At 41.4% G+C, this 21909-nt stretch overlaps 1 protein-coding gene across 4 annotated transcripts in view; it reads right to left on the reverse strand.

Annotated features, from left to right (window-relative positions):
* The window catches only part of SYNCRIP (synaptotagmin binding cytoplasmic RNA interacting protein), a 27213-nt gene extending 8520 nt beyond the window's left edge, over nucleotides 1–18693 (reverse strand). For 2 of the 4 annotated variants that reach the window (XM_084203697.1, XM_084203696.1), the window contains exons 1-10: nucleotides 18505–18639; nucleotides 17052–17211; nucleotides 16063–16181; nucleotides 15783–15890; nucleotides 14029–14142; nucleotides 13773–13949; nucleotides 8694–8829; nucleotides 7759–7964; nucleotides 2641–2790; nucleotides 1178–1299 (exon numbers count right to left, since the gene is read on the reverse strand). In XM_084203697.1, the coding sequence (XP_084059823.1) occupies nucleotides 1178–1299; nucleotides 2641–2790; nucleotides 7759–7964; nucleotides 8694–8829; nucleotides 13773–13949; nucleotides 14029–14142; nucleotides 15783–15890; nucleotides 16063–16181; nucleotides 17052–17199 (1280 nt within the window). In that variant the 5' untranslated portion in view covers nucleotides 17200–17211; nucleotides 18505–18639. Of the gene's footprint in view, nucleotides 1–1177; nucleotides 1300–2640; nucleotides 2791–7758; nucleotides 7965–8693; nucleotides 8830–13772; nucleotides 13950–14028; nucleotides 14143–15782; nucleotides 15891–16062; nucleotides 16182–17051; nucleotides 17212–18504 lie in introns of all 4 variants that reach the window. The other 2 variants (XM_084203698.1, XM_084203699.1) reach the window with 2 other exon arrangements.
* Nucleotides 18694–21909: the final 3216 nt, after the last annotated feature.

The following is a 21909-nucleotide window of genomic DNA, read 5'->3' on the forward strand; positions in this document are numbered from 1 at the left end:
GACTTCCAGTGTTATAAATACATGCGTGCTACCCTGAAGTAGTAGAACTGCATATAAAATAATCTGCAGTGAAGAGTTGGGTGGGGAGCAGGAATCACACAGCACAATAAACAATTCAAGTGCATTTTAAAAAATCTTCCTTTTCATCACAGGAGACAGGCCATCATTAGATTTTCAATACTGAGCTAGCAAATATGTTTGCATACTGCAGTGAAAATGTTTTGTGGTGATTACTCAAATCCAATGCAAGAAAGCTTACATCCAATCAGAGACAACACAACCATGCCATGTTGAGAGGGAAACTGTGCCACTTTCATCACCTTCTAGATTTTAATTAAACGAACAGGTATTTATGGTGGCATTGCCAAGATGCAGAATACACAGCAAGAAGTACAGCTGTATCAGCAAAAGATTTAAGCAGAAAAAGGCTGCCTGGCACAGAAGAGAAGCTAAAGAAAAAAAGAAGAAATTCACTTCTTACAGTAACACCAGATGCCCAAGGAAGAACAAAAGAGCTAATAAAGTTATGAGAACTATAAGCAGGGCAAACTTAACCAATTCCATGTGTACAGTAGGTCACCATGTGGAGATCTCTATTAATCCTGCAACCTCACTATCCCATCTTCCTAGATGCTGCACAACAGCACTTCCAAGTTATTTCTGGAAGTAAACTGGGGGAGGGAATCTGGTTAAGAAAGCAGGAAGATACCCAGGAAGAAAAACACATGAGAACATAAAGCAGAACACACCAGCAAGAAATGGCCTTTTTTTAATGTTGTTTTTAATCATGTTCAGCATTTACTAGTGCAAGACCTCTATCAGTATGAGTTCATAAATATCTCCTGGAATTAGCAAGAAAGAATATCAGAACCCTCCTTTCAGTGGGTACTTTACTGAAGAGGGGGTGCCGTATCAATATTACTAAGTCTGCTGAGAGGAACACACAATGCTAAGTTCATCCATGTGACATCACTGCAGAAGTACAGGGAAATTTAGAATAAAAAGTGGGAAGTATGTATGTTTCATGACCTTCAGACAGTTCCTCCAGTGCTCTCACACTCAATAAGCAGAGCAAGACAGTACCTAAATTATCACTAAACACCAGATGTTCTAATTCGACAGGATTGTACATGTCTTTCAGAAGTAATACAACATAACTACATGCATTTACACTTACATCTGATTTTTAGCCGCTTGTCTCTGAGCTTTCCGTTCTTTCCTTTTTTGATCTGGTGGCTTAGCAAAAACAATTTCAATGTTTTCTCCCTCTAAATCTTTGCCATTCATTTCTTCCATTGCCTGAAGGAATTAACCAGACTTTAAATATACTTCCAAGCACATCTGAAGTTATTAATTTTTTCTACCTTTTAGAGTATGCATTTTTAAATTTGTTATCCAGAGCTAAAATAACAATATAAAGCTAAAAAAAATTTAGACAATCAGATAGTATAGTATTATGGGATCCAGCTATGCATTTCTTCTGAACTTGGCTCTCATACCCAGGACTTCATGTATCAGTTTAAAAATCTTCCCCTCAGAAGTAAAAACAGGCTTCAGTCTTTGCAAGCTGTTACAGTTAATGAAGTGGCAGAACTGTCCTCTGAAAGTGCACATTTTGTAATCCATATTAATAAATTCCTAATGTCAGCACACATGCAAACAGCAGAGCTTAGTATATTCTGCTATTCCTTTATTTTACTTACAATACATATAACTTTCTTTCTCAACCAGAAGCCAAAAATTAAAGAATCATTCTGACCACAAGGAAAAAACAGACAAACCAACAACAAAAAACCCCAACTCCTCCCCAAATCCACACCACCACCTCCCCACAACCCTCTCCTCTAAAAAAAAAGGCAAAACAGCAAACCATCAACTCCTCCCCTACCCTCCCTGCCATGTACAATTCCCATGGGCCACAGTTATTACTACAAGTTAATTTTGAGTGGAGGAATCCTAAAGATGCTACCACTTTTAGGAACTCTACATAGCTAAGCCCTGACAGGATATATATCTTATATATCTTACTAAGACTCTTCCCATCATCTTCCTAAGCATCTGCTTTAAGACATATGGATATGTAAGAAAAACTGAATCCCCCCTGTATCTTGCATCCACCCACAGAGCATTAAAAAAATGGATACACTACAGGCAGGAGGGGAATTACACCTTCCCTTCCTTAACAACACATGACATCAAGACCAGGCTAGCAAAATCCAGGAATGACAGCTACTAAAGTGTCTATCACCCCTCATTAAAAAAAAAAAGTGCTTATTCCTGGAAAAATAAATAAAAAATATTACCTAAGTATTTATCACCTGCCCTAGAGAAACTGCTTTAGATTTCTACCAATAATTTGGTGAGAAGAGTCATTCAACTTCTGGCACTTGAGTTTCAAATGGTAACAACATTATTATCTTAAAAGCTCATCTGCAGAATTACTTAGTGCAGGTGCATTTAAGATCCACTTTTCAAGCTAGAATTGCATCATCCTAGGAGACACCCAGAGAGGACAAAGTTATCAGTGACAGTGTGTTACCATTTCTCCAGACAAAGCTTCTTCTCAAATTAGAAGCAACATACAGCTTCTAACAACAGCACTTGCAACACACACACATAGTTACAGTCCTCTTCACTTACCTTTACAGCACCATCCCGCTCATCAAAATGAATGAAAGCATAGTCTTTTAGCTTCTTCACTCGTTCTAGCTTTCCAAATTGACTGAAGGCCTTTTCTAGAATCTCCTCTGTTACAGTATTGGCAAGATTGCGTACAAACAAAACTTTTACCTAAGGGGGATTAAAAAAAAAAAAAAAGTACTTAGGAATATGATCTAATTTCTAAACACAAAATGAAGCTTTGCAACTTACTGCTATTGGCAGCACTGAAGAAACACCATTACATTTTCTGTACAGCATTTTATATACATATGAATATGTACACATAAATAGTCACACAGCATGAGTTAGCTCCAAAGTTCCCTGACAGAAATATTTAATCTGTTATCAAACATGATTACATAAGTATTAGTATCCTGAAAGTCAATCCAATTTGTGTTAGTGTTTAAAAGGATCCTACCAACAGTTATCTTCAACACAAAACACTATCAAACTTCAGAGAAGGTAACCAGAATTGGTTACACACAAAACAATTAACTTATCAAAACGTTTAATTGTTTAGACAGGCTGTAGCTCAGTTATTTGCAGAACAGTCATCACTGTAATATCTAGGTCAGAGGTGACAGGCCTGCAGCTTTCAAGCTGCTTAACTTGTGGTTCCCATGCTATAGCTAAACCAAACACCTAATGTCAGGATTGTGCTTGCCTAAGGGCCACTCAGTGACCTGAAGCCACTGCTAAAAGACAGAACTGCAGACAGAGGGGGATACTAAGGCTGACACTGGCCAGTCACCCTTCAACTTTCTCAAGTAAAACTGTGCTGTTCCCTTGAGGAAGAGTCACCCCCAAATAACTGTGGAAGTTTATTCCCTCCCCTGGCTCACTAAAGCACACAATGTGACTCTTAAGCTACACAAAGACTGCTCCACAGCTTCTAAAATCAGAAAAGCAGGTAACCATCCAACTCTAACTGCCTGACATCGATTAAATTATCAATATAAAGTTTCATCAACCACCAGCTGCAAAGGATAAAGGAAAATCTAGAGCAGTCTGACAAAACCTTAAAATAAACCCTTACTTAACATAGCAGACAACATATACTTGAAAGCAGGAATTACCTATTAGTGACCCAACAGTACTGAAAGACTCATCTTTGTGTCCATGCCGAGGACACACTTAATGACTGGACATGAGCATGTTTACATGATGCCATCCATGTGTTCTCACAATTTAAAAGACTCTTCCAACTTGTCGAGAAGAGTTCCTTCCACATGCTGGCACCATGCTCTGCCAGTTTAATCACGTCCTACTGCCAAGGAATGCTCAGTCTTACCTGCCTACAATGGAGCTGCCAATCAGCTGCAAGACCTGCAACTTCTGATTACATCCTCTCTGCTCCTACTGGCTTCAAATTAGCTGATGACATCAAATGACACTGCACATGGCAGCACTAACTCCTGACCCTGAAGGTCAACACAAGTAACACAGTGTGTGAAAGGACCAAGGAAAGCATGCTTTGATTTCTGAAGCAGAGCTGTATTCTACTCCCACCATATACAGGAATTCAATAAACCCAGACACCCTTTATGGAGGAATTGCTATGTAACTAAGTTACAAAAAGAACCAGGTCAGACTTCCATAAATCTGTCTCACTCACTAGCTAAACTAGGATAGGATGCAGATTTGGAAGAAGGGATACTACAGACCATAAATCTAACCCAGTGTATCAACTCTGGACTTTGGCAATAGTTACTCCTGATGATTCTCAGGAGATCATAAAAGTCATAGCCAACTCCACAAGGAAAGCTGCTTCCTATTATGTATTAAGCTTCTCCTACATGTCTTGATGGCGAGCAACCTTTATGTATTGTAACACATACATAATAACCATTTTTAGTAAAATATCGTAACTGCTACCTTAACCTTATGTCATGGAAATGAATTACAGGAAGTTTTGTGATGTAAGCAATGGGTTTGAAAACCACTAACTTTGAACAAATGTTCCATATTCTTGTTCTTTAGAAAAGGATGGAAACTAGAACCTCACAAGGAACCCTAAGCAGCCTAATAAATCCATGATGACTGACATGATTAAAAAACTAGATAGAACAACCATGATTCTCTAAAAGATGCACTAATATAGTGGTTTTTAAAGAAAAAAAAATTACAAATTTAAGTTTTCCCAGTATAGACAAATCCATTAATCTCCAACAGCTGAATTTTTAACACCGTTGGTCATGTTACTGATTAGAAGTGTAACTGAATGAGTCAAAGATGATGTAAAGGCTATTAGACAGGTTAAAGCATAGGGTGAGAGAAGATGAACCCATTTTTGCTTTACTTAAGCCAGCTAAAAAGGGAAGGAAGTGGGAAAGCAAAGAAGTCTTCTTCATTGAAGCGCACACATTATTACACCAGGAATCCATAGATACTTGTAACAAGCAATATACCCAGCACCAGCATTTTGTTTTCAAGGCAGAACTCACATTTTAAAAACTGCTTAAGATTAGGCTATCCCAAAACCTCTGGTATCTGCTCCTTTTCCTCCTCTTACCTACAGCACAAACACTTCAGGCCACATTCTCCAAGGGATACTAGCCCTGTCTCTTGTCCTGTAATCTGCCAGACAGCCACAAGCATAAGACTTTATTTAGCTGCTTAACCTGCCACTCCAGAACGTCCTCTGCAGCCTCAGCCATCCTACAGAAATCAAGTAAAATATTAATAAATTTAGCTAGACTACAGGTGTAAGAGGCAATAAAATGACACTTAGGAGAAATTAAACTATCAACACAGCTGCTTGAGAAGTTGGAAAAAATTTCACTTTGGACCAGAAGTCAATATCTTAACCAATTATACTCTGATCTGTTAGTACAAGCACTTATCTCCCGTAGCATATCCATCCAGCCTGAGAATCTAACTTCATCTCTCATCATGCTCAAGCTTTGTATTTAAGATAACAGTCCATTTAAATGATAAGTATTTACCCATACAGTACTCTCAACAATATTTTATCAGTAGGACAAAGAAAAAAAAGACTCAAGTAGACATTTCAGAAATTTAAATTAGTAAGTATTCATATATGAATGAAATGACACGCCGCTTCTGAAAGATTAGAACACTGTTCACCTTCTGGCTACATGTGTGAATTTGTCTTCCTTATGGACTTGCATTTCTAGAAGTCTTGACAAGAAAACTGATGACCAGATGATTATTCTGATAAAAAGAACCTACTTCTCCTAGTCACAGTTTCCTCCAGAGCCTTCTGCCATAGCAATGTGCAAGATGACATGGGTCAATAGCTTTCCCTTTGCTCTGGACTGACAGTAGTCAGAAGCACTAACAGCCAACCTGCAGCTCACATCCAGGAGATTACTGACTGCAGCAACTCTGCTGCTCTTTCTCTAAGAAAAAAGATACCAAGAACAGGAAATAAATATTACACTTAGAGAAGGGACAGATACAGTCAGCTTCTGCACAGGTACAGCAGTGGCCAAGAATGACTGGAGTAGAGACTTGACTTGTTGCAAGAATAAACTAAAGGACGAAGCCAGTGAGGAAGGTCAGACACCAATTATCATCTCGGTTTCTGTCTTCAGACATAACCCAGACGGTCTCTACTTTTTCAGTACTATTCATAGACCCTCACTTTTCCATACATCTTCAACCCAAGCTCCATGTCCTATCTTTGGAATGTGGCACTAGATGCATTCAGGTTGATTTTATCCATGTTTTCTACATTTCTTTGCTTCATTTTCACATTTCTTCTCTTTTCATGTCCCATTTCAAATACAAAACAATAGAAGGTATTAACACATTCAAATAAAACTGTACAGTAAATGGGGCAAACCACAATCAAGCTTTAATTTCTTTAGCCTTTTTCTCTGCACATCTGCAAACTTACTTAGGAGAGATGCTTGATTATGTTTCCTATCATTTCCTTTCCATCTATTTTCTTATATCAGCAGAAATTGCTGCCTATTTATTATAACAGTTTGGTGGATTAGGTCTCTTCTCTTTTGAGCCAGGAAACTAAACATGCAGGCTGCCATATTTAGGAAGTGCCACCTTCCACAAATTTGACCCGCAAGACTCCTTCCCTACTGCTAACAGTCTATCATGGTGGGCAAGAAAAATAAAGTCTGCAGACAAGATAGTCCAAAAGCTTCTGTAATACCTATATTACAAAAGCAGCTTTTTCCCTAAAATGAGCCCCCACCCCAACCCTTTTCCCTTATGGCTCACCAAAGAGGAGATCCCAGCCAAGCTATCTTACTAGGTCCATCAAAGTAGGACTCCAGCAAGTGACGTGTCTCAGATGAGAGTAAAAGCACAGACGAAAAGCAAGCAAAGAGAAAGAGATAAGGATATGGGCTAGCTAAGAGATTCCATTAAACAACTCAGCTACACAACACAACTGAAAATGACAGGGTCGGGCAATATCTGATGGGGAAAAAAAAAATCAGGTCGTTTGTTTTTGGCAAGATACCAGGCACATACATAAAACAACTGCTACAACTTACTTCAAAATGTTAACAGTCCAGACCACAGCTTCACCTCAATATTCAAAATCCAAAAAATTGCCAGTCTAGGTATTAAAAGGAATTAACTCCCCCAAATTAAAAATAACTACCGAGTTCCAAATACAAGCTAATTGCTGAACTTCTCAGAAGTAACTGCTAATAGCAACTTTGAAAATACATTTGTGTACATTTGAACACTGACACGTTCTTTCTAATGCTGAAGTCATCATACAGTTCCAGGTTTAAATAGAATTAAGGCTGTTCTGTGAGGATATCTTTATTTCTGTCCTTCCAAATACTAGGGTACAAAACCATTTTAACTCCAGGAGTCACCACCATAACTTCCAGGTAAAAAATTAACTACATTATCATATGTGTCATTTTGGCAAGAATTACATTCACTATTCAGCCATGGGAACACAAAATAATGTACGGCCATATAGAGTTTTGAAATCCACATAATTTCTGAGATATATTCATTTCTTATCATCACACCTACAACACCTCTGTCAAAAAGGCTGAAAAGATGTTACTTAATTTTAAGCTAATTCCTGGAAACACCTTATTTGGAACAGAGCACTTTATATGTACTATGGTCCCATAACAGCTTTATTACCTTTGCCATGACTTCAGGATCTGGGTCTTCTATAGGGTCAGCCCATTCCACTGTAACAACATTTCCCCAGACTTTCACTTTGCCACTCATCAGCCTACGTCTGGCCTGAGCAGCCGTTTTGTGATCTTCGTATTCAAGAAAGCAGAAACCCCGGTTCTTTTTCTTGTCATCAGGCTGATGATACAATATGACATCCGTAAGACCCTCTGAAATAAAATAAAATATTTATTTGCTATGCTTTCAATCCATTGATTTGCATTATAAAGTGCATGTTGTCTTTGTAGCTATGGAAGAATACTCTCTCTCTAACTGAATGGAGGAGAGTTGGGGGCAGCCATAAGTTTTGCTTTGTTCTCTCTTAAACCCCAAAGTTATAACACTTATCAGTGCAGGTTTTTTTCCATAATGTCTAAACAAGAAGAGATAAAAGTTGCCACACTTCAATACCTAAAAAGTTTATTGTTCCAAAGAGCCTGAAGTCTATAATTCAGTAACAGAGAAATGGTACCTTTGCAAGTTAAAATGTTATCAAAAAGATATTTTTAAAATTTAAGAACTATAAAGCACAGAACCAGTTATATTCTTCTGCTTGCTTCAGTTTTGCCTTGAGAAGTTTTAAAACATCCACTAGTATTGAAATTATTAAACTTTTAATTCAAATTCCTTTGAACAGATTTTTTAAACATTACACACTTACTCTACAGGTAGAACTTTGAACCACCCATCTAGTCTAATTACAAATATCTCAACCCTCAGCAAAACAACAGTTTTAAAAAAACCCAAACAAACCCCAACACATAATATTGAGATAAACTGAGATAAAGCTGTGTGGGCTTAGTTTGTTTTCATCATCATTCAACTATAAGCTAAAAGACAGCTTATTACTGACTACATGTGACACTTTCCAGGTCTATAAAACCTAGTCACTGACTCACCTGTTACTTTGCTGAATTCTTCAACAATTTGCTCCTTGGTTTTACTCTTAGGAATAGAGCCAACAAAAAGCCTATTATTGGCAACAGAGATGCATACACCAATGTGTTTTCCAGACCGAATTTCATGGTTGTTGTACTGCAACAAAAAAATTATTGGACAATCATCAGTAACAAATAATTTTCACCCCCTGCAACAACAACAACCCAAATATTTAACTTCGGAAAACTTGGAATTGAGCAATACATTAAACTTTTGCAACTTAACACATTTTCATGATGCATATTCAACTACTCTGAAGTATACCCACGTTTTCTAAAGTACCTCCACAATTTCAGCCAAAAATTATTCTTCCTTCCTTGTTCAAGTCTCTCAACATTCTTTTCTTTAGAAACTTTTTCATACAGAACCATTCAAGTCATCAAGGTCAAGGCTTCTCCCTTCACAACCATGCAGAAAAAAATGCAAGTTCCTCTACAGGCTGTAGCTATAAATTCTTGATTTGTGTGTAATATAAGACATGAGTTGCAATTAAAGTCAAATTCCCTTCTGAAGCTCCACAGTTAACAAAAGAGAGTCGAGATCAGGTCTTCTCCACAAAATGTTCAAGAGCAACTGGCAAATACTTTCCAAAGCATAAACATCACGCACAGAAAGATAGTCAAGAGTAAGAACAACTTTCTAATAACTTGAAATCCTAAGACTCCTGTTAAAATGCTTCTCCCTTAACATCTGGAAGATACCCTGAACAAGTCAGCAGTTTAAGGGGAAAAAAAAGTATTACTGTAGACATCTGTTGTTAAGAAAACATCAAAAAATGCCTTTCATTGAGATGCATTATTTGGATGCATCATCCAAATAAGCAGCAGTGAGGACAACTGCTGGTATATCTACCCACTTCTAACTGGAAGCCCTGCAACAGACAGTTCTTTAGCTAAGAAAATTAATTTTGTGGTCAACGTCTTATTGCCAAGCAGCAGGACAGATTTTTAAAATTTCATCTAGCTATTTATTCTATGATTTATTTTGTGCTTGATGGTAAATCTTCCTACATAAGCTAGTTATCCTCCACACCATCATGCTTTTTATGCCATAAAATCTGGTGGAAGATGTTTATTTCTATTTATCTTGGGCAAACAAAAACTCCACTACTGAAAATTTTCTAAGCTAGGTAACTGCACCAAAAGTGAGCAAAAAGGAGAAGTGTACATGTGGAAAGGATGCGGGGTGACATCTTCACAATGAATTATGTCTCAAAACATAGCAGGAGACAACAAAGGACTTCTATCTCCGTATCTGTTGCCCATGTGGCAGAGGTATAGTTGATTTTTAAATAGAAAACTGAAATAGGAGCGGCGCTAGCTGCATAGGAAGACTGCATATATATTATTATCACTAATAAACATACACCTTAATGAAGAGACAGATTTTAGTAGCTAAAAAAAGGAGTCTTCTAAAGAAACACCTTTAAAGGAGCTGACAGTTTATTGGTCTATGAAAGTGATTCTTCACTAACTGAACTGTACACTAGGAAACATTTCCTTGCATTAGGAAACTTTTTTTACTGAGAGGGTGCTCAAACACTACAACAGGCTTCCTAGAGAGGTGGTCGATGCCCCAAAGCTGTCAAGGTGTGAGAGAGGCATCTGGACAATACCCTTGATAATCAAGATGACAGCAACAATTTTGGTCAGCCATGAAATGGTCAGGCAGATGGACTAGATGATCACTGCAGGTCCCTTTCAAATTGAACACTCTGTTCTGTATGGATAATAGAAAGTATTATCCAACTATTCCTGCTAAAGTCCTAACACTGAAGTCTGGCTCCACATCTAATCTAATGTAAGAGTCTCTTAGTATGTTGTATGAGAGTAAAAATAACAAAGTAAAATTAATATTTTCTACCATTTTGCAGTTCCACTGATAGTTTCTAGTATCCTTCAATGTATTAACCACTATTTTTCACTGCATCTTTCTCTCTACACAGAGAAAAGTCTTCAGTTAGGTGTTCTTGACCATCAAGTTGGTAGTTTTTAGGTAAATACTTTGCATACCATCTGCAAAGTCAGATTAGCCATAAAAAGGCTCAGATCATGATCTGGGTAAAGTGCCAAAACAGTCAGGCTACCAAAGTAGCTATGTCAGCATACTGCTTTCCCCTCCCATCACCACGGAATCTGTGCCTGAAGTCAGTAGCAGAGATTGCCACCCTCTAGACAATGTAATAGCTTTGGTTTGTTCTGACTTATGTAAGAACTTACTAACAAGTCAAAATGTGCAGGTCTGTCCTGTCACTTTACTAACCTAAATTTTCACTACCAATTTTAGTTTACTAGGAGCAAATGGCAAGCTGTACCTCCATGCATAGGTGGCAAACTGCTTAACTCACTTCTACTTCCATTCTGATCAAGCTTACGCCTGTTATAGTAAAAAATATACTGAGTGCTTCAATAGTTTTCAGTATGTTTTTCTACAAGCTTCATCTCAAAAGTTTTTATTCTGTACATATCTACAGTGACCTTATTCACACACAAATCTTTTGAAAAACCTAACTCTAGCAACATCTTATGAAATAGGAAGGAGAACTGAACATGTGTGCAAAAGAACACAACTGGAGTTGTAATTCTAAAACAGTATAAAATAAACATTTTAATGGGGAAAAAGTGACTGAGATTAAAAAAAAAATCATATTTTGACAGTGAATGCTCGTATGAACATCTGAGATGCCATTTCTACTTAACTAGCAAAGGGTTAACCACACTGAATTAAATACTACTCACAAAAATAAGAATTCCCTTAATTGTTTTTAAAATACAATTTAAAGCATTGGCTGTGCTTAAGACAAAAATGGAGTGATACTACGGCCTGTTACTGAGAAGAATTATAGATATGAAGAGTAATTAATTATAAGTAGCTTAAAAATGCATATACATAAACAAAATCAACACTTCAACCTTTTAAACTACAAGACTTCTTGTTAACGAATAAAGTAAGTCAACATTGAGTGTATCCAGAAATTTTAGTTCAGTTTTACATTAAGTTGACCTACAGACTGTGGAAGATACATACAGCAGCCACACAAATGTGAATTGTATGCAAAATATGTTACACCAACTCCAAGAGCCTGAAGACAGGTCAGTTAATTCTCTGCTGTAGTTTAGTATTGACAAAAACCCAGCTGTCTCTTATTACTCAAAAGCCTATAGGCAATGCAGAAACTTTTAATCTCATTTTTTCTATATTGTCCTGGAAAAAAAAGGCCTCTTGGAAAAAGATGGGAAATAACAAAAGAACCATTATCCCAAAGAGTCCAGAAGGCTGGGAAGTTGTATACACCTGAGAAGATTACAGGCAGTATCAAAAAGAACACCACCTGATAAAATAAAAGTTTATGAAAATGGCTAGGACCAAGTGTTCGGTGTTTTAAAGAGGTCTTTCAGCAGTCTCTCCCATGCATGTGTAACTAATACAAGTTACAGACCTACAATTTTCAATTGAACTCAACAGCCACAACTTGCTAATACTCCTGCAAACCACTTCAACTTGGGAAATTTATATACCAAACTAGCCAGTCAGCTGTGGTTGAAATCACTACAAAAAAAGCCTGCCACGTATCACCAAATCCAATTTAAGACTAAGGCTACTTTCTAGGAGTTTAACATGAAAGTCAAAAGACTGCTCCATCAACTGCAACACTTGCCAGCTATTACCCTCAGCAGCTATTCAACTCACAAGCAGAACACAGTGTGCTTTTTTCCTGCATATCAAAGATCAGACATAAAGGGACATCAAGTAGCTCCTTCCCTCGTATATTTTAGTAGAAGACTGAGGTTAGGATCTGATGTTACTTTTCTGGAAACATGACTTGAATGACTTTCCAGAGCATGTTACCTTTAAGCAAAATCCAGCCTTATGAAGAAAAATTGGTTTTTTTCCATTTACTAGGTGTCTCTGAGAACTTATGTGATTTGTTTCACTGTTCTGCTAAGTTTAAGGAGTTAACTCTTAAGCGTTCACACACACTCTGAACAGCTAGGTTGACTATGAAAGCACAAAGAACACACAGTTATCCCCAGCATATCTAACTGCACACTGGAACAACCAACTGTTCTTATTTAAAAAGCTAATCAGCGTATACCACATTGGTTTTGTACTTCCACTTTTACAGATATTTGTGTGCTTTCTCGAAACAAATTCCCATTTTCAGCTTGATTTGTCTCCACCAAATGACTTCTATGTCAATAGGGTACCTTAGTTTAAGCTATACCACATTACAAACCAAGGTTTTCAGTTAACCCTATGATAGCAATACAGTATCAGTACACTTCAGAACGTGTATGGTTAGCACTTCCAAGTCACACCACAAACTAATCTTGGCCATATCAATGCAGCAGTAACCAGTTCAAAAAATTCAAATTTAACTTAGCCAGGAAAATAAAGGCCCTGTGCAAGGATCAGGGTACTGTTTCTCTCCACCCTCTTTTTTAATGATGGGCACTTCACGCATAAAACCCGAGAAGCTTATTAGGAGTATATCACATCAAACTACTTCACACCTCTGTGTAAAACAGAGGAAATGCTCCTTAGACTGTCAGGATTTATGATGTTTTCCTGTCAGCTGCAGCAAACAGAACAGACCTTCAATGCCCAAGAGACATTTTTTCCCCATGTGAAGTATCTTATAAAACCCTGTGACTTAGAAGCCCTTTTCCAGCACGGGCCCCCTGCTGGTGCAGAAACACATCAGGAGTCAGAGACACCCTGACCAGCACTACCCTTGCACCACAGCAACTCCAACAACACTGCTCTCCAGAACTCATACAGATGCAGACAGCTCAGAAGCCACTACTGATAATACAGCTTCGGTTAATAATAAAGCAGTTAAAGGACCAAACAGCAGTCCATCAGTTTTTTTTTTCCCCAGTCCCTAATGCAGTCAGAAAATTTTCATATGCAATGAGGAAATAAATTTAACACCTAGTGGAAATTATGAAGTAATCTAACAATAAGTAATCTAACAATAACTGCTTCTGAGCCAGAGTGCACTTCATCAAAAAAGAAAAAAAAACAAGAAAACGTACCAGTTTAACAGCTTCCTGAGCTGCTTCTTTAGTACAAAAAGTGACAAAAGCATATCCTCTGTTTAGACCAGTTAGTGGATCCATCATTAAGCGAAGGTCCCATATAGGTCCGGCCTTCTCAAATAATGGAACGAGTTCATCTTCAAACAAGTCTCTCGGAATCTTGCCCACAAATATCTACAACAGACATACAAAGCACTGTTTATAAAAAGTATTTCCAATGAGTAAGTCTACATCTGCATAAACATCTTCTTACCTCTGTACCAACAGAAGGTTGCTGTCCTGAATACACAGACTCTGGAGGAGGTCCACCATATTTTCTCTGTCCAGTAGTCACATCAAGAGTGTAGCCAGTTCTCTCCAACAGTGCCTTCAAGTAAAAAACTTAAAATTTTAAAATCACATACAAACTGAGCAAGTTTAGCTGCACTTCATTCACAGACAGACACACTTCTAATTCCTTTTAAACTGTACTGCTTTGAAGCTCCCACAAACAAATCTACTGCTAGTACTTCAACAAGAAACTTAAAAAACAATTAACACAACTATTAGGTAAAGAAACACTGCTAGAAAATTAGAGATTCACATCCAGTTTTCCCAATTCCTTCATTTTCATTAAAAAAAAAAAAAAAAGCCAAGTAATATAATAGTAACAGAGCTTCCCTTTAATTAGGAAGATCTTAGTCTGAGCCACTTCTTGTTTTGGCATGTCCAATCCTGCAGACGTTTATGCAGAAGAGTTCCCTGCACTTAATGAGATTACTCATAAGTGTGAAGTTAAAGAACACATGTTTAAGTGCTTACACCCCTGAAACACTGCACAGACTGCTTCAGGTACCCAACTACCAAAGTGGTAGTACTACTTCCTTTCTCTTATCATCCCCCCTTCAAATTCCTTGAGGATCAGGAATACAGGATCCCAGGACAACCCTCACTAGAATCACTGCATGTAGTTACAGATATAGTTAGATATAGTTACAGGCATAATATCAACATAAAATGTTAGCTAACATTCAGTATGCAAACACATGAGAAACTCCTCTGAAATTAAGTCTTTCATAATAATTTTGTACAAAGACAAATCAACTCTACAAAGAAATTGCTTATTAAATGAGCCAAATTATATTCAAGAGTCAGTAATTTTACAACAACAACAAAAAAAAGTATTTTTTAAAAATTTATAATTAATGGCATCAGCCTCAAAGTCAAGAGAAAAAAAGATTTTCTAGTTTTACAGGGTACATAGTTATTTGTAACGATCATTTTACACTATATACATGAAGCGTCAAAGAAGAAAGATTCTCTGGGGTTTTTTTACGACATCACCTAAACATGCCTAGATGGTTTTCCTTCCCTTAAGCTTTGGTAAAGTTGCTAATCACAGTATTTTAAAATAAATCATCATATGCCTAACTCTTGAGAAAGGAGTCTCTTGCTAGCAGTAGACATGATCAAAAAAATAATTTACCCTTTAAGACAGTTTGGGGTACAGTTTATGAGCAGAGTGATTATGTCATAAGAAGTGGGCTAAATCCTAAATCCATTACAATCTGTTTTTTCAGACACGTGGTATCTCCTCCCTATTGTGGAGTTGCTCTAAATCTGAACTAAGGGGGCGGAGTGGAAAGAACAACAATAAAAAAGCCAGAACACAAAAAACAATCAGCAGTAGCTGAACTTAAGCATTTTGAACTTGAGTAACTATGCTGACAAGTATGCACAAAACCTTGTACTGCGAAATAGAGTAACTGTCTCAATAAGATACACAGCAAACTATGAAACCTTTTTCACTTTTACATGCTCAGTTCCAGCAATATATTAACTTTCTACTTGAAAAGGAGGAAGTGCAAGACAAAATTTCAAGTGACAGCTCTCAATGACAAATATGACAAACAATCTGTAATAATCTTTTTTTATAAAGCACAGTTCCAAAACAACCAACATAACTATCACAACAACTAAGAAAAACAAACAACAGGTAGACCCCAACTTTAATTTTTACTGACATACCTTAATTTTTGCCTCATCTGGTCCTTTGCTAGAATCTGCCACCTTGGTCCCCTGTTTTTCCCTCTGCCTGTATGTCTTCATGACTCCACATAAAAAGGCACTTTTGTTCTGCAAAAGATACAATCTTCAGTTCTGAAAACATGACAAGCCAGAATCTCCTTTTACCTTGAACTGACAGTGTTCATATATCACACATGGATCACTGAAGAGACTCAGACCTCTTCCCAGACAACTAACAGTTTATCCCTCAACAGTTATACTGTAAATTGCTAAATGTTACCTGAACATGTGAGAGATCACTGTCTTTAAACTGTTGAAGCACTGCCAGTGCACCTTCTTCATTGAATTCCTTTAAAGCTTCAATAGCTCTTTCATCTAGATCACTATGTGCAACTAGGCCTAGAGAAAAGAAAAAAATTACTAATTATATTTGGTCAGTAATCTTTGTAAAACCTAATGTAGCATTCCTAACACATTTCAGTGACCCCCTAAATCAATTACTGATTAAAGTAAGTTACTACGCATAAAAAACCATTTAGTTCCTTTGAAGTTAAATATTTAAGAATGTATAATCCTTTAATTAAAACCAAAGAGATAAGACTCAGAGTAAAAGTTACTACATTTATGTGTTCATTTGACTTCTGTGAAACCCAGATGTTACATGGGCCAAGTTTAATTTCAGTATCCCGAAGCTGAATTCAAAGGAGTCTATCAAAACTCACCAAAGCCTGACTTAGCTTGCCTAGCAATGGTACCTTGGGACGCTTTTAGAAGACTATAAATACAAATAAACTGCAGCACTAAAAACGGCCATCACACTCCAAAAATCAAGCTTAAAAAATGCTGCCTATTATCACATCTGAAAAAACCAACACCATAACTTCTGCAGCCATGAGCCCAAACACCGTGTCAGGAAGTGTCACTTACACAAGAAAATGCATACCAAGGCTTTAGTTTCTTACTGTTACCTACAATAACCACAAAAAATGCACAAAGACCACATCACCTGCTCCTCCTAAAAATCATCTGTTGCCTATTCCAGCTGTTGCTCTGGTCCCCTGCATACTTCTTCCCACCCGTCAGCCCAAGTAGCCTGGGACTTTCCTCTGAAAGATACTACAATGAATTGAAGTACTGAGTCTAAAACATCCAGATTTTGGTAAGACTGCAGTTCCCATACTTTTGGAAACCACAAAAAGTTGCTATTTTAGCCCAAAGACAGCAGGATCCAATAAACTGTACGTGTGTTTTGCAAGTCTCAGATCTTACCTGCAACGTAAATTTCATCTAGTTTTTCAGCAACTTTCTGTGGTAAACCAGCATCAAGCAATGTCTGGAAATGCTCAGAATGGGTAACTGCAGCAGAAGTATCCATGGGCTCTTCAGTACCATTCCCATTAACATGTTCAGTAGCCATGTTTCCAGATATCTGTTCAAATGCAATAAGCATCAAAATTAAGCTAGATATATCTTCAGGTAGAACAATTCAAGTGACAATACATGCAACAGACTACCCTATTCTTTGAAAGTCATGGGAAAAAAATACAAAAAATAGCAGATCACCGCCCTGACACTTTTTTTTTAGCTTTGCAAGGCGCAGGAAATTCCTCTCAAGAAGCACTAACACAAAGGAAAGCCCTAACACCACTGCCTGGGGGGGTGGGGTAGCTTTCACTGCAGGTTTTACACAACCCAGACAGACACTGACTCACCTCCCCTCTCTCTAACACACTCCCTAAGACACTCCGAACAAGTTAGAAATGGAGCAAAAAGGCAGGAGCGGGGGTGGCAGGACAAGCAAACCTGCCACATGCACCGCGATACCGTCACTGACACTCGCTGCCGCCTCCACCGCCCGCTGTAAACTCGCTGCCCCTCGGCTCACGCCGCCTCTCCAGGCCCCGGGCGCGGCCGGGATCCCTTCCCGCCTCCACTTCGGTGCCGGCCGGGCAAGCGAGAGGAACAAAGCGCTCTTCCCAGCCCGCACCCACCCACGGCGGCGGCGGCCATGAGCCCGATGGAAACACGTGCTCCGCGCGTTCAGATGTCCTACAACTTCCTCCAGTGACCGACTTCCCCCCCTCCCCGCAACACTCCCGCGGGAGGAGCGGCTCCCCCCCGCCCGGAGCCCCGGCCATTCCCCACCTCTCACCCTATTCCCCCCGGAGAGCGGGTTGCAACACCCCGGGCCCGATTTCACCACCCGGCCGGGAGATCGCGGAGCCTCCCGGCCCCGCCGCCGCCTCCCGGCCACACTCCTGTCCGGAACAATGCAAGGCCCCATTTCCCAGTCAGGAAACACCGCTGCCCATCGCCCACCGCCTCCCGACGTGACCGGGACCACGCCAAACGCAGGCGGCCCCGCTCCCCGCACACACGCTGGGCACCGAGGCCGCGGTTCACCCCCTGCCCCTCACGGGCAATGAATGGAGCGGCGGGGCCGGCGGGACAATAAGGCGGGAGCCACGCGCCCCGCGCCGGCCCGGCTCGGGTGGTGCCTCGGTCGCCGTCGCCACGCCGGGGCCGCGCACCAGCCCGGCCGCCCCCCGCCCGCCCGACAGTGGCGGCCACGAAGGCAGCGCCAGCAGCTCCTCCACCCATCGCGCAGCGCCCCGGCCCCACAGCGCTGCAGGGCCCCGGCGTGCGCCTCCCGCCCTCCGCCGCCTCAGCCCGCTCTGCCACCCGGCCCGCTTCCACCCCGCCAGCACCCGGCCGCCCTGACCTGTGTGTGCCTGCGGGGTGAGAACCGCCGTGTGCGAAGGGTCTCTCGGGGCGCGGCTCGGCGTGCTGAAGCGCTGCCCCCGTTCCGCGCTCCCGCGGCGGTGTGTCCGGGCAGTGCTGCTGCTGGAGCTGGCGTAAAATGGCGGCCGCTCGAGCGCTCACGCCGCTGCTGCTGCTGCTGCTGCTGGCACCAGCCCCGGCCCCTTCCACTCCGCGCGGGGGGGGGGGGGGGGGGGGGGGGGGCGGGCGGAGGGCGGGCGGGAGCGGAGCGGGGGGAGAGGGAAGAGAAGAGGAGGAGGAGGAGGAGGCGCCGCCGCGCGCGTTGGCGCAGCCCCAAAACCCGGGGTCTCCCAGGCAGCTCCGCAAGGGTTATATCGCCGAGCCCCGCCCGCGCGCGCGCGCCCGCCCTCCCCTCCGTTCGCCCCACGCGCGCGCTCCCCGCCTTCCATGCGGAGCGGCGCGCGCCGCTGCCTCCCTGTGTTCCTCCCTCCTTCCCGCGTGAAGCGCTGCCGAGGGGAGGCGGCGGCGGGACGAGCCCCGCGCGCGGACCGCGCGCTCCCCGGAGCCGCCCGCCTGCACCTGTGCGGCCTCGGCGCTGGGGGAGCGGCCGCGGCCGGACCGGGATTGGGCGAGCGGCCGTTCCCACGGCGCGCAGGTGGCACAAAACGGGGGGGAGAACGGCGGCGGCCGCAGGAGGGGGGGCCTGGGGAGAAAGTCCCGGCCCGCGGCGGGGAGGGGACGGAGGAGACAAAGCCACGCAGACAAAGGGAGGGGAGAGCCACGCTTTGTGTGGCTGCCGGCCAGGCGAGCTCGGCGGCGCTCGGCGTTCCCGCACTGGAGACGGGAGGCGCCTCACCCCTGCCCAGAGGGGCGCCCCGCGCTCAGCACCGGCCCCTCGGACTGCCCGCCCCGCCAGAGCCGCCGGGCGGAGGCAGAGTTTGGCCAAGGGGAACGGGAGTTTCCCTCAGGCACTGCGCGGCGTGGCGGCGTCGGCCGGGGCCCCGGGGCGGGGGTCGGCGGAGGGAAGGCGCTGAACGCCCACGGGCTGGGGCGCCACGCAGCTCCAGCGCCGGAATTCCGCAGAACGGGCCCAGGAACGGGGCCTTTGCCCCGCAGCCACGCTTGGAGCGCGCCCTCGGTGGTGATTTAACTTTCTCCTGATGGCCCCGGTGGAATGCGGGTCTGCCTGCACAGCGCTGTCAGAGGCGGGTTCCTTGCTAGAGCGTACGCTTCAGAATCCCAGTTCTGAGCACGTCGCGCTTGCACACCCCGCACGAGAAACTTGGAAACCGACCTACTGATCTCTGCCAGAGTTGCGTGTCCAGATAAAGACAGCAAAACGGAGGCAGGAAGGCGCATACAGTATTACTCACTTCCCCAGAGGCAGCTCAGCCACAAGTTGAGCAGTGCCTGCTGCCCCTGAGCCCGGCCGAATACTTCCAGCATATCTCCAGTACTTTAAAAACACTTGAACCTGTGCAGTGGAGCAAGCACAGACAATTACAGGGTTAGTTCAGTGTCAACAAACGCTCACATGCTAGTATATAAGTATGTGAAACATACACCTGGTATTCAGTGATACAAGGAGAAAAAAAAAGATCTCTTCAAGTATTCGATGCAATAAGACTTTATTAAAAGCTGGACCGCTCATATTTTTCTGAAATAGCAACAAATACAAGGCAGATGTACACTATCAAATAGTCCAGCTAAGTTTTAATTCAAAAATTTGATAAAAGGTAATTTTTATTCTGACTTTGCCCCACCTTTACAAAAATGAAACCTCCTGAAAAAAAAAATTAGTAAAACAAAAGCTAACTTTTCTAGTAGAAACCTTAGTGGTATTTTTAAACATATCCTTTATAAAAATAGCTATTCTTTTTTCCTTTCAAAAGTTAATAACTTTTTCCAAGAACATAGCTGTCAGCTGGGCAGTGAAAGTAATATTCTCAAAAACAACCCTGGGGAGCATTTTTTCACATTTCCAATTTTTCCAGTTTTGGAGGATTTGCACCAAAGCATGTTGTTTTCAGATGTTTACAGAAGGTGTTTCAGTGTGATGTTTATAGTACAGATGTGGTCCAGAATATTACCCAAATTTCATAAATGCATTTGTTCTCTGGAACTAATGACAAATCACAGAACCATTACGGTTGGAAGGGACCTCTGGAGATTATTCAGTCCAACTCCTCTGCCAGGAGTTGGGTCACTCAGAGCAGGTTACTCAGGAACATGTCTAGGTGGGTTTGGAATTCTCCAGAGAGGGAGATCCATTAACTCCCTGGGCATCCTGTTCCGGTGCTCTGCCACCCTCAATGTAAAGAAATTATTCTTCATGTTGAGGTGGAACTTCATGTGTTTTATAATTCTCAGCCAGTCAATCTGACTAACTGTAGGTGGCAAACTCTTGGGAAGGTAAGTCCTGCTTTTAAGCCCATTTTTAGAGGAAAACTTTTTTATGCATTTAACTTTTTCCTCCATAAAATGGAAGCAAAATTAATAAAAAAGACTAGGAAAAATGCAGTGAACAGATTTGCACCCTTACTTAAAATCACAGCTGGCCCGGAGGTGCAGTTATTTGATCCTTTGAAATTTTACATAGAAAGCAGAAAGCACAGAGTCTGACTCACAATTCCTCCAAACATGACTCCATTATTACCCTTATATCAAAGCCAAAAGTGGCATGCCCAGGAAAACCCTGAGATTAGCTCAATTGGGTAGAGCATTGTGCTAATGAGACCAAGTCAGGGGTTTAATCCCTGCATGGGCTATTCACTTAAGAGTTGGACTCAGTCATCCTTGTGGATCCCTTCCAACTCAGAATATTCTGTAATTCTGTGAGAAGATCGATGAAACCAGTCGGGATGTTTCTTTTTAACCATGTAAAACATTGATTGAAAAAATACCCTTGCCAAGAACATTTGCAGGTGACTTAGATTTACATGAGGAGCTTCTCTGCACATGCCTGGAAGTTTGACAGCTTCTCACCACAAGGAAAGTTGTGTTGATTCCTAAATTTTCCTAGTATATAAAAACCCTGCCTGCTTCTGTTCCAGTTACAGCCATTGCAGAACCACACTGAAGCCACACCTGGACTTCTGTTCCTCCCAGCACATCCATGTAAAACCAGTGATTACAAAACCAACTACAGGGTAGCACAGATAAAGCAGCAAAAAATAAATTTAATTTGACAAATAGAGTAAGTATTTTTTGCTTTGGAGCTACTTACATACAGTTCAACAATAATATCATAAACAAAGAACAAAAAAATCTAGGAAACTCAACAGGAATCTTACCTTCAGTTTCTATGATGCCTCACCTTTCCAAAGTGTGTACTCGTTAGAAATTTAGGTTTGTCTGTAGAATTCACTGTACTTGAGCTATGAAATGCACCAGCTACAGCCCTAGA

Source organism: Fringilla coelebs (assembly GCF_963513975.1).
Source record: "Fringilla coelebs genome assembly, chromosome: 3".
Classification (NCBI taxonomy): domain Eukaryota; kingdom Metazoa; phylum Chordata; class Aves; order Passeriformes; family Fringillidae; genus Fringilla; species Fringilla coelebs.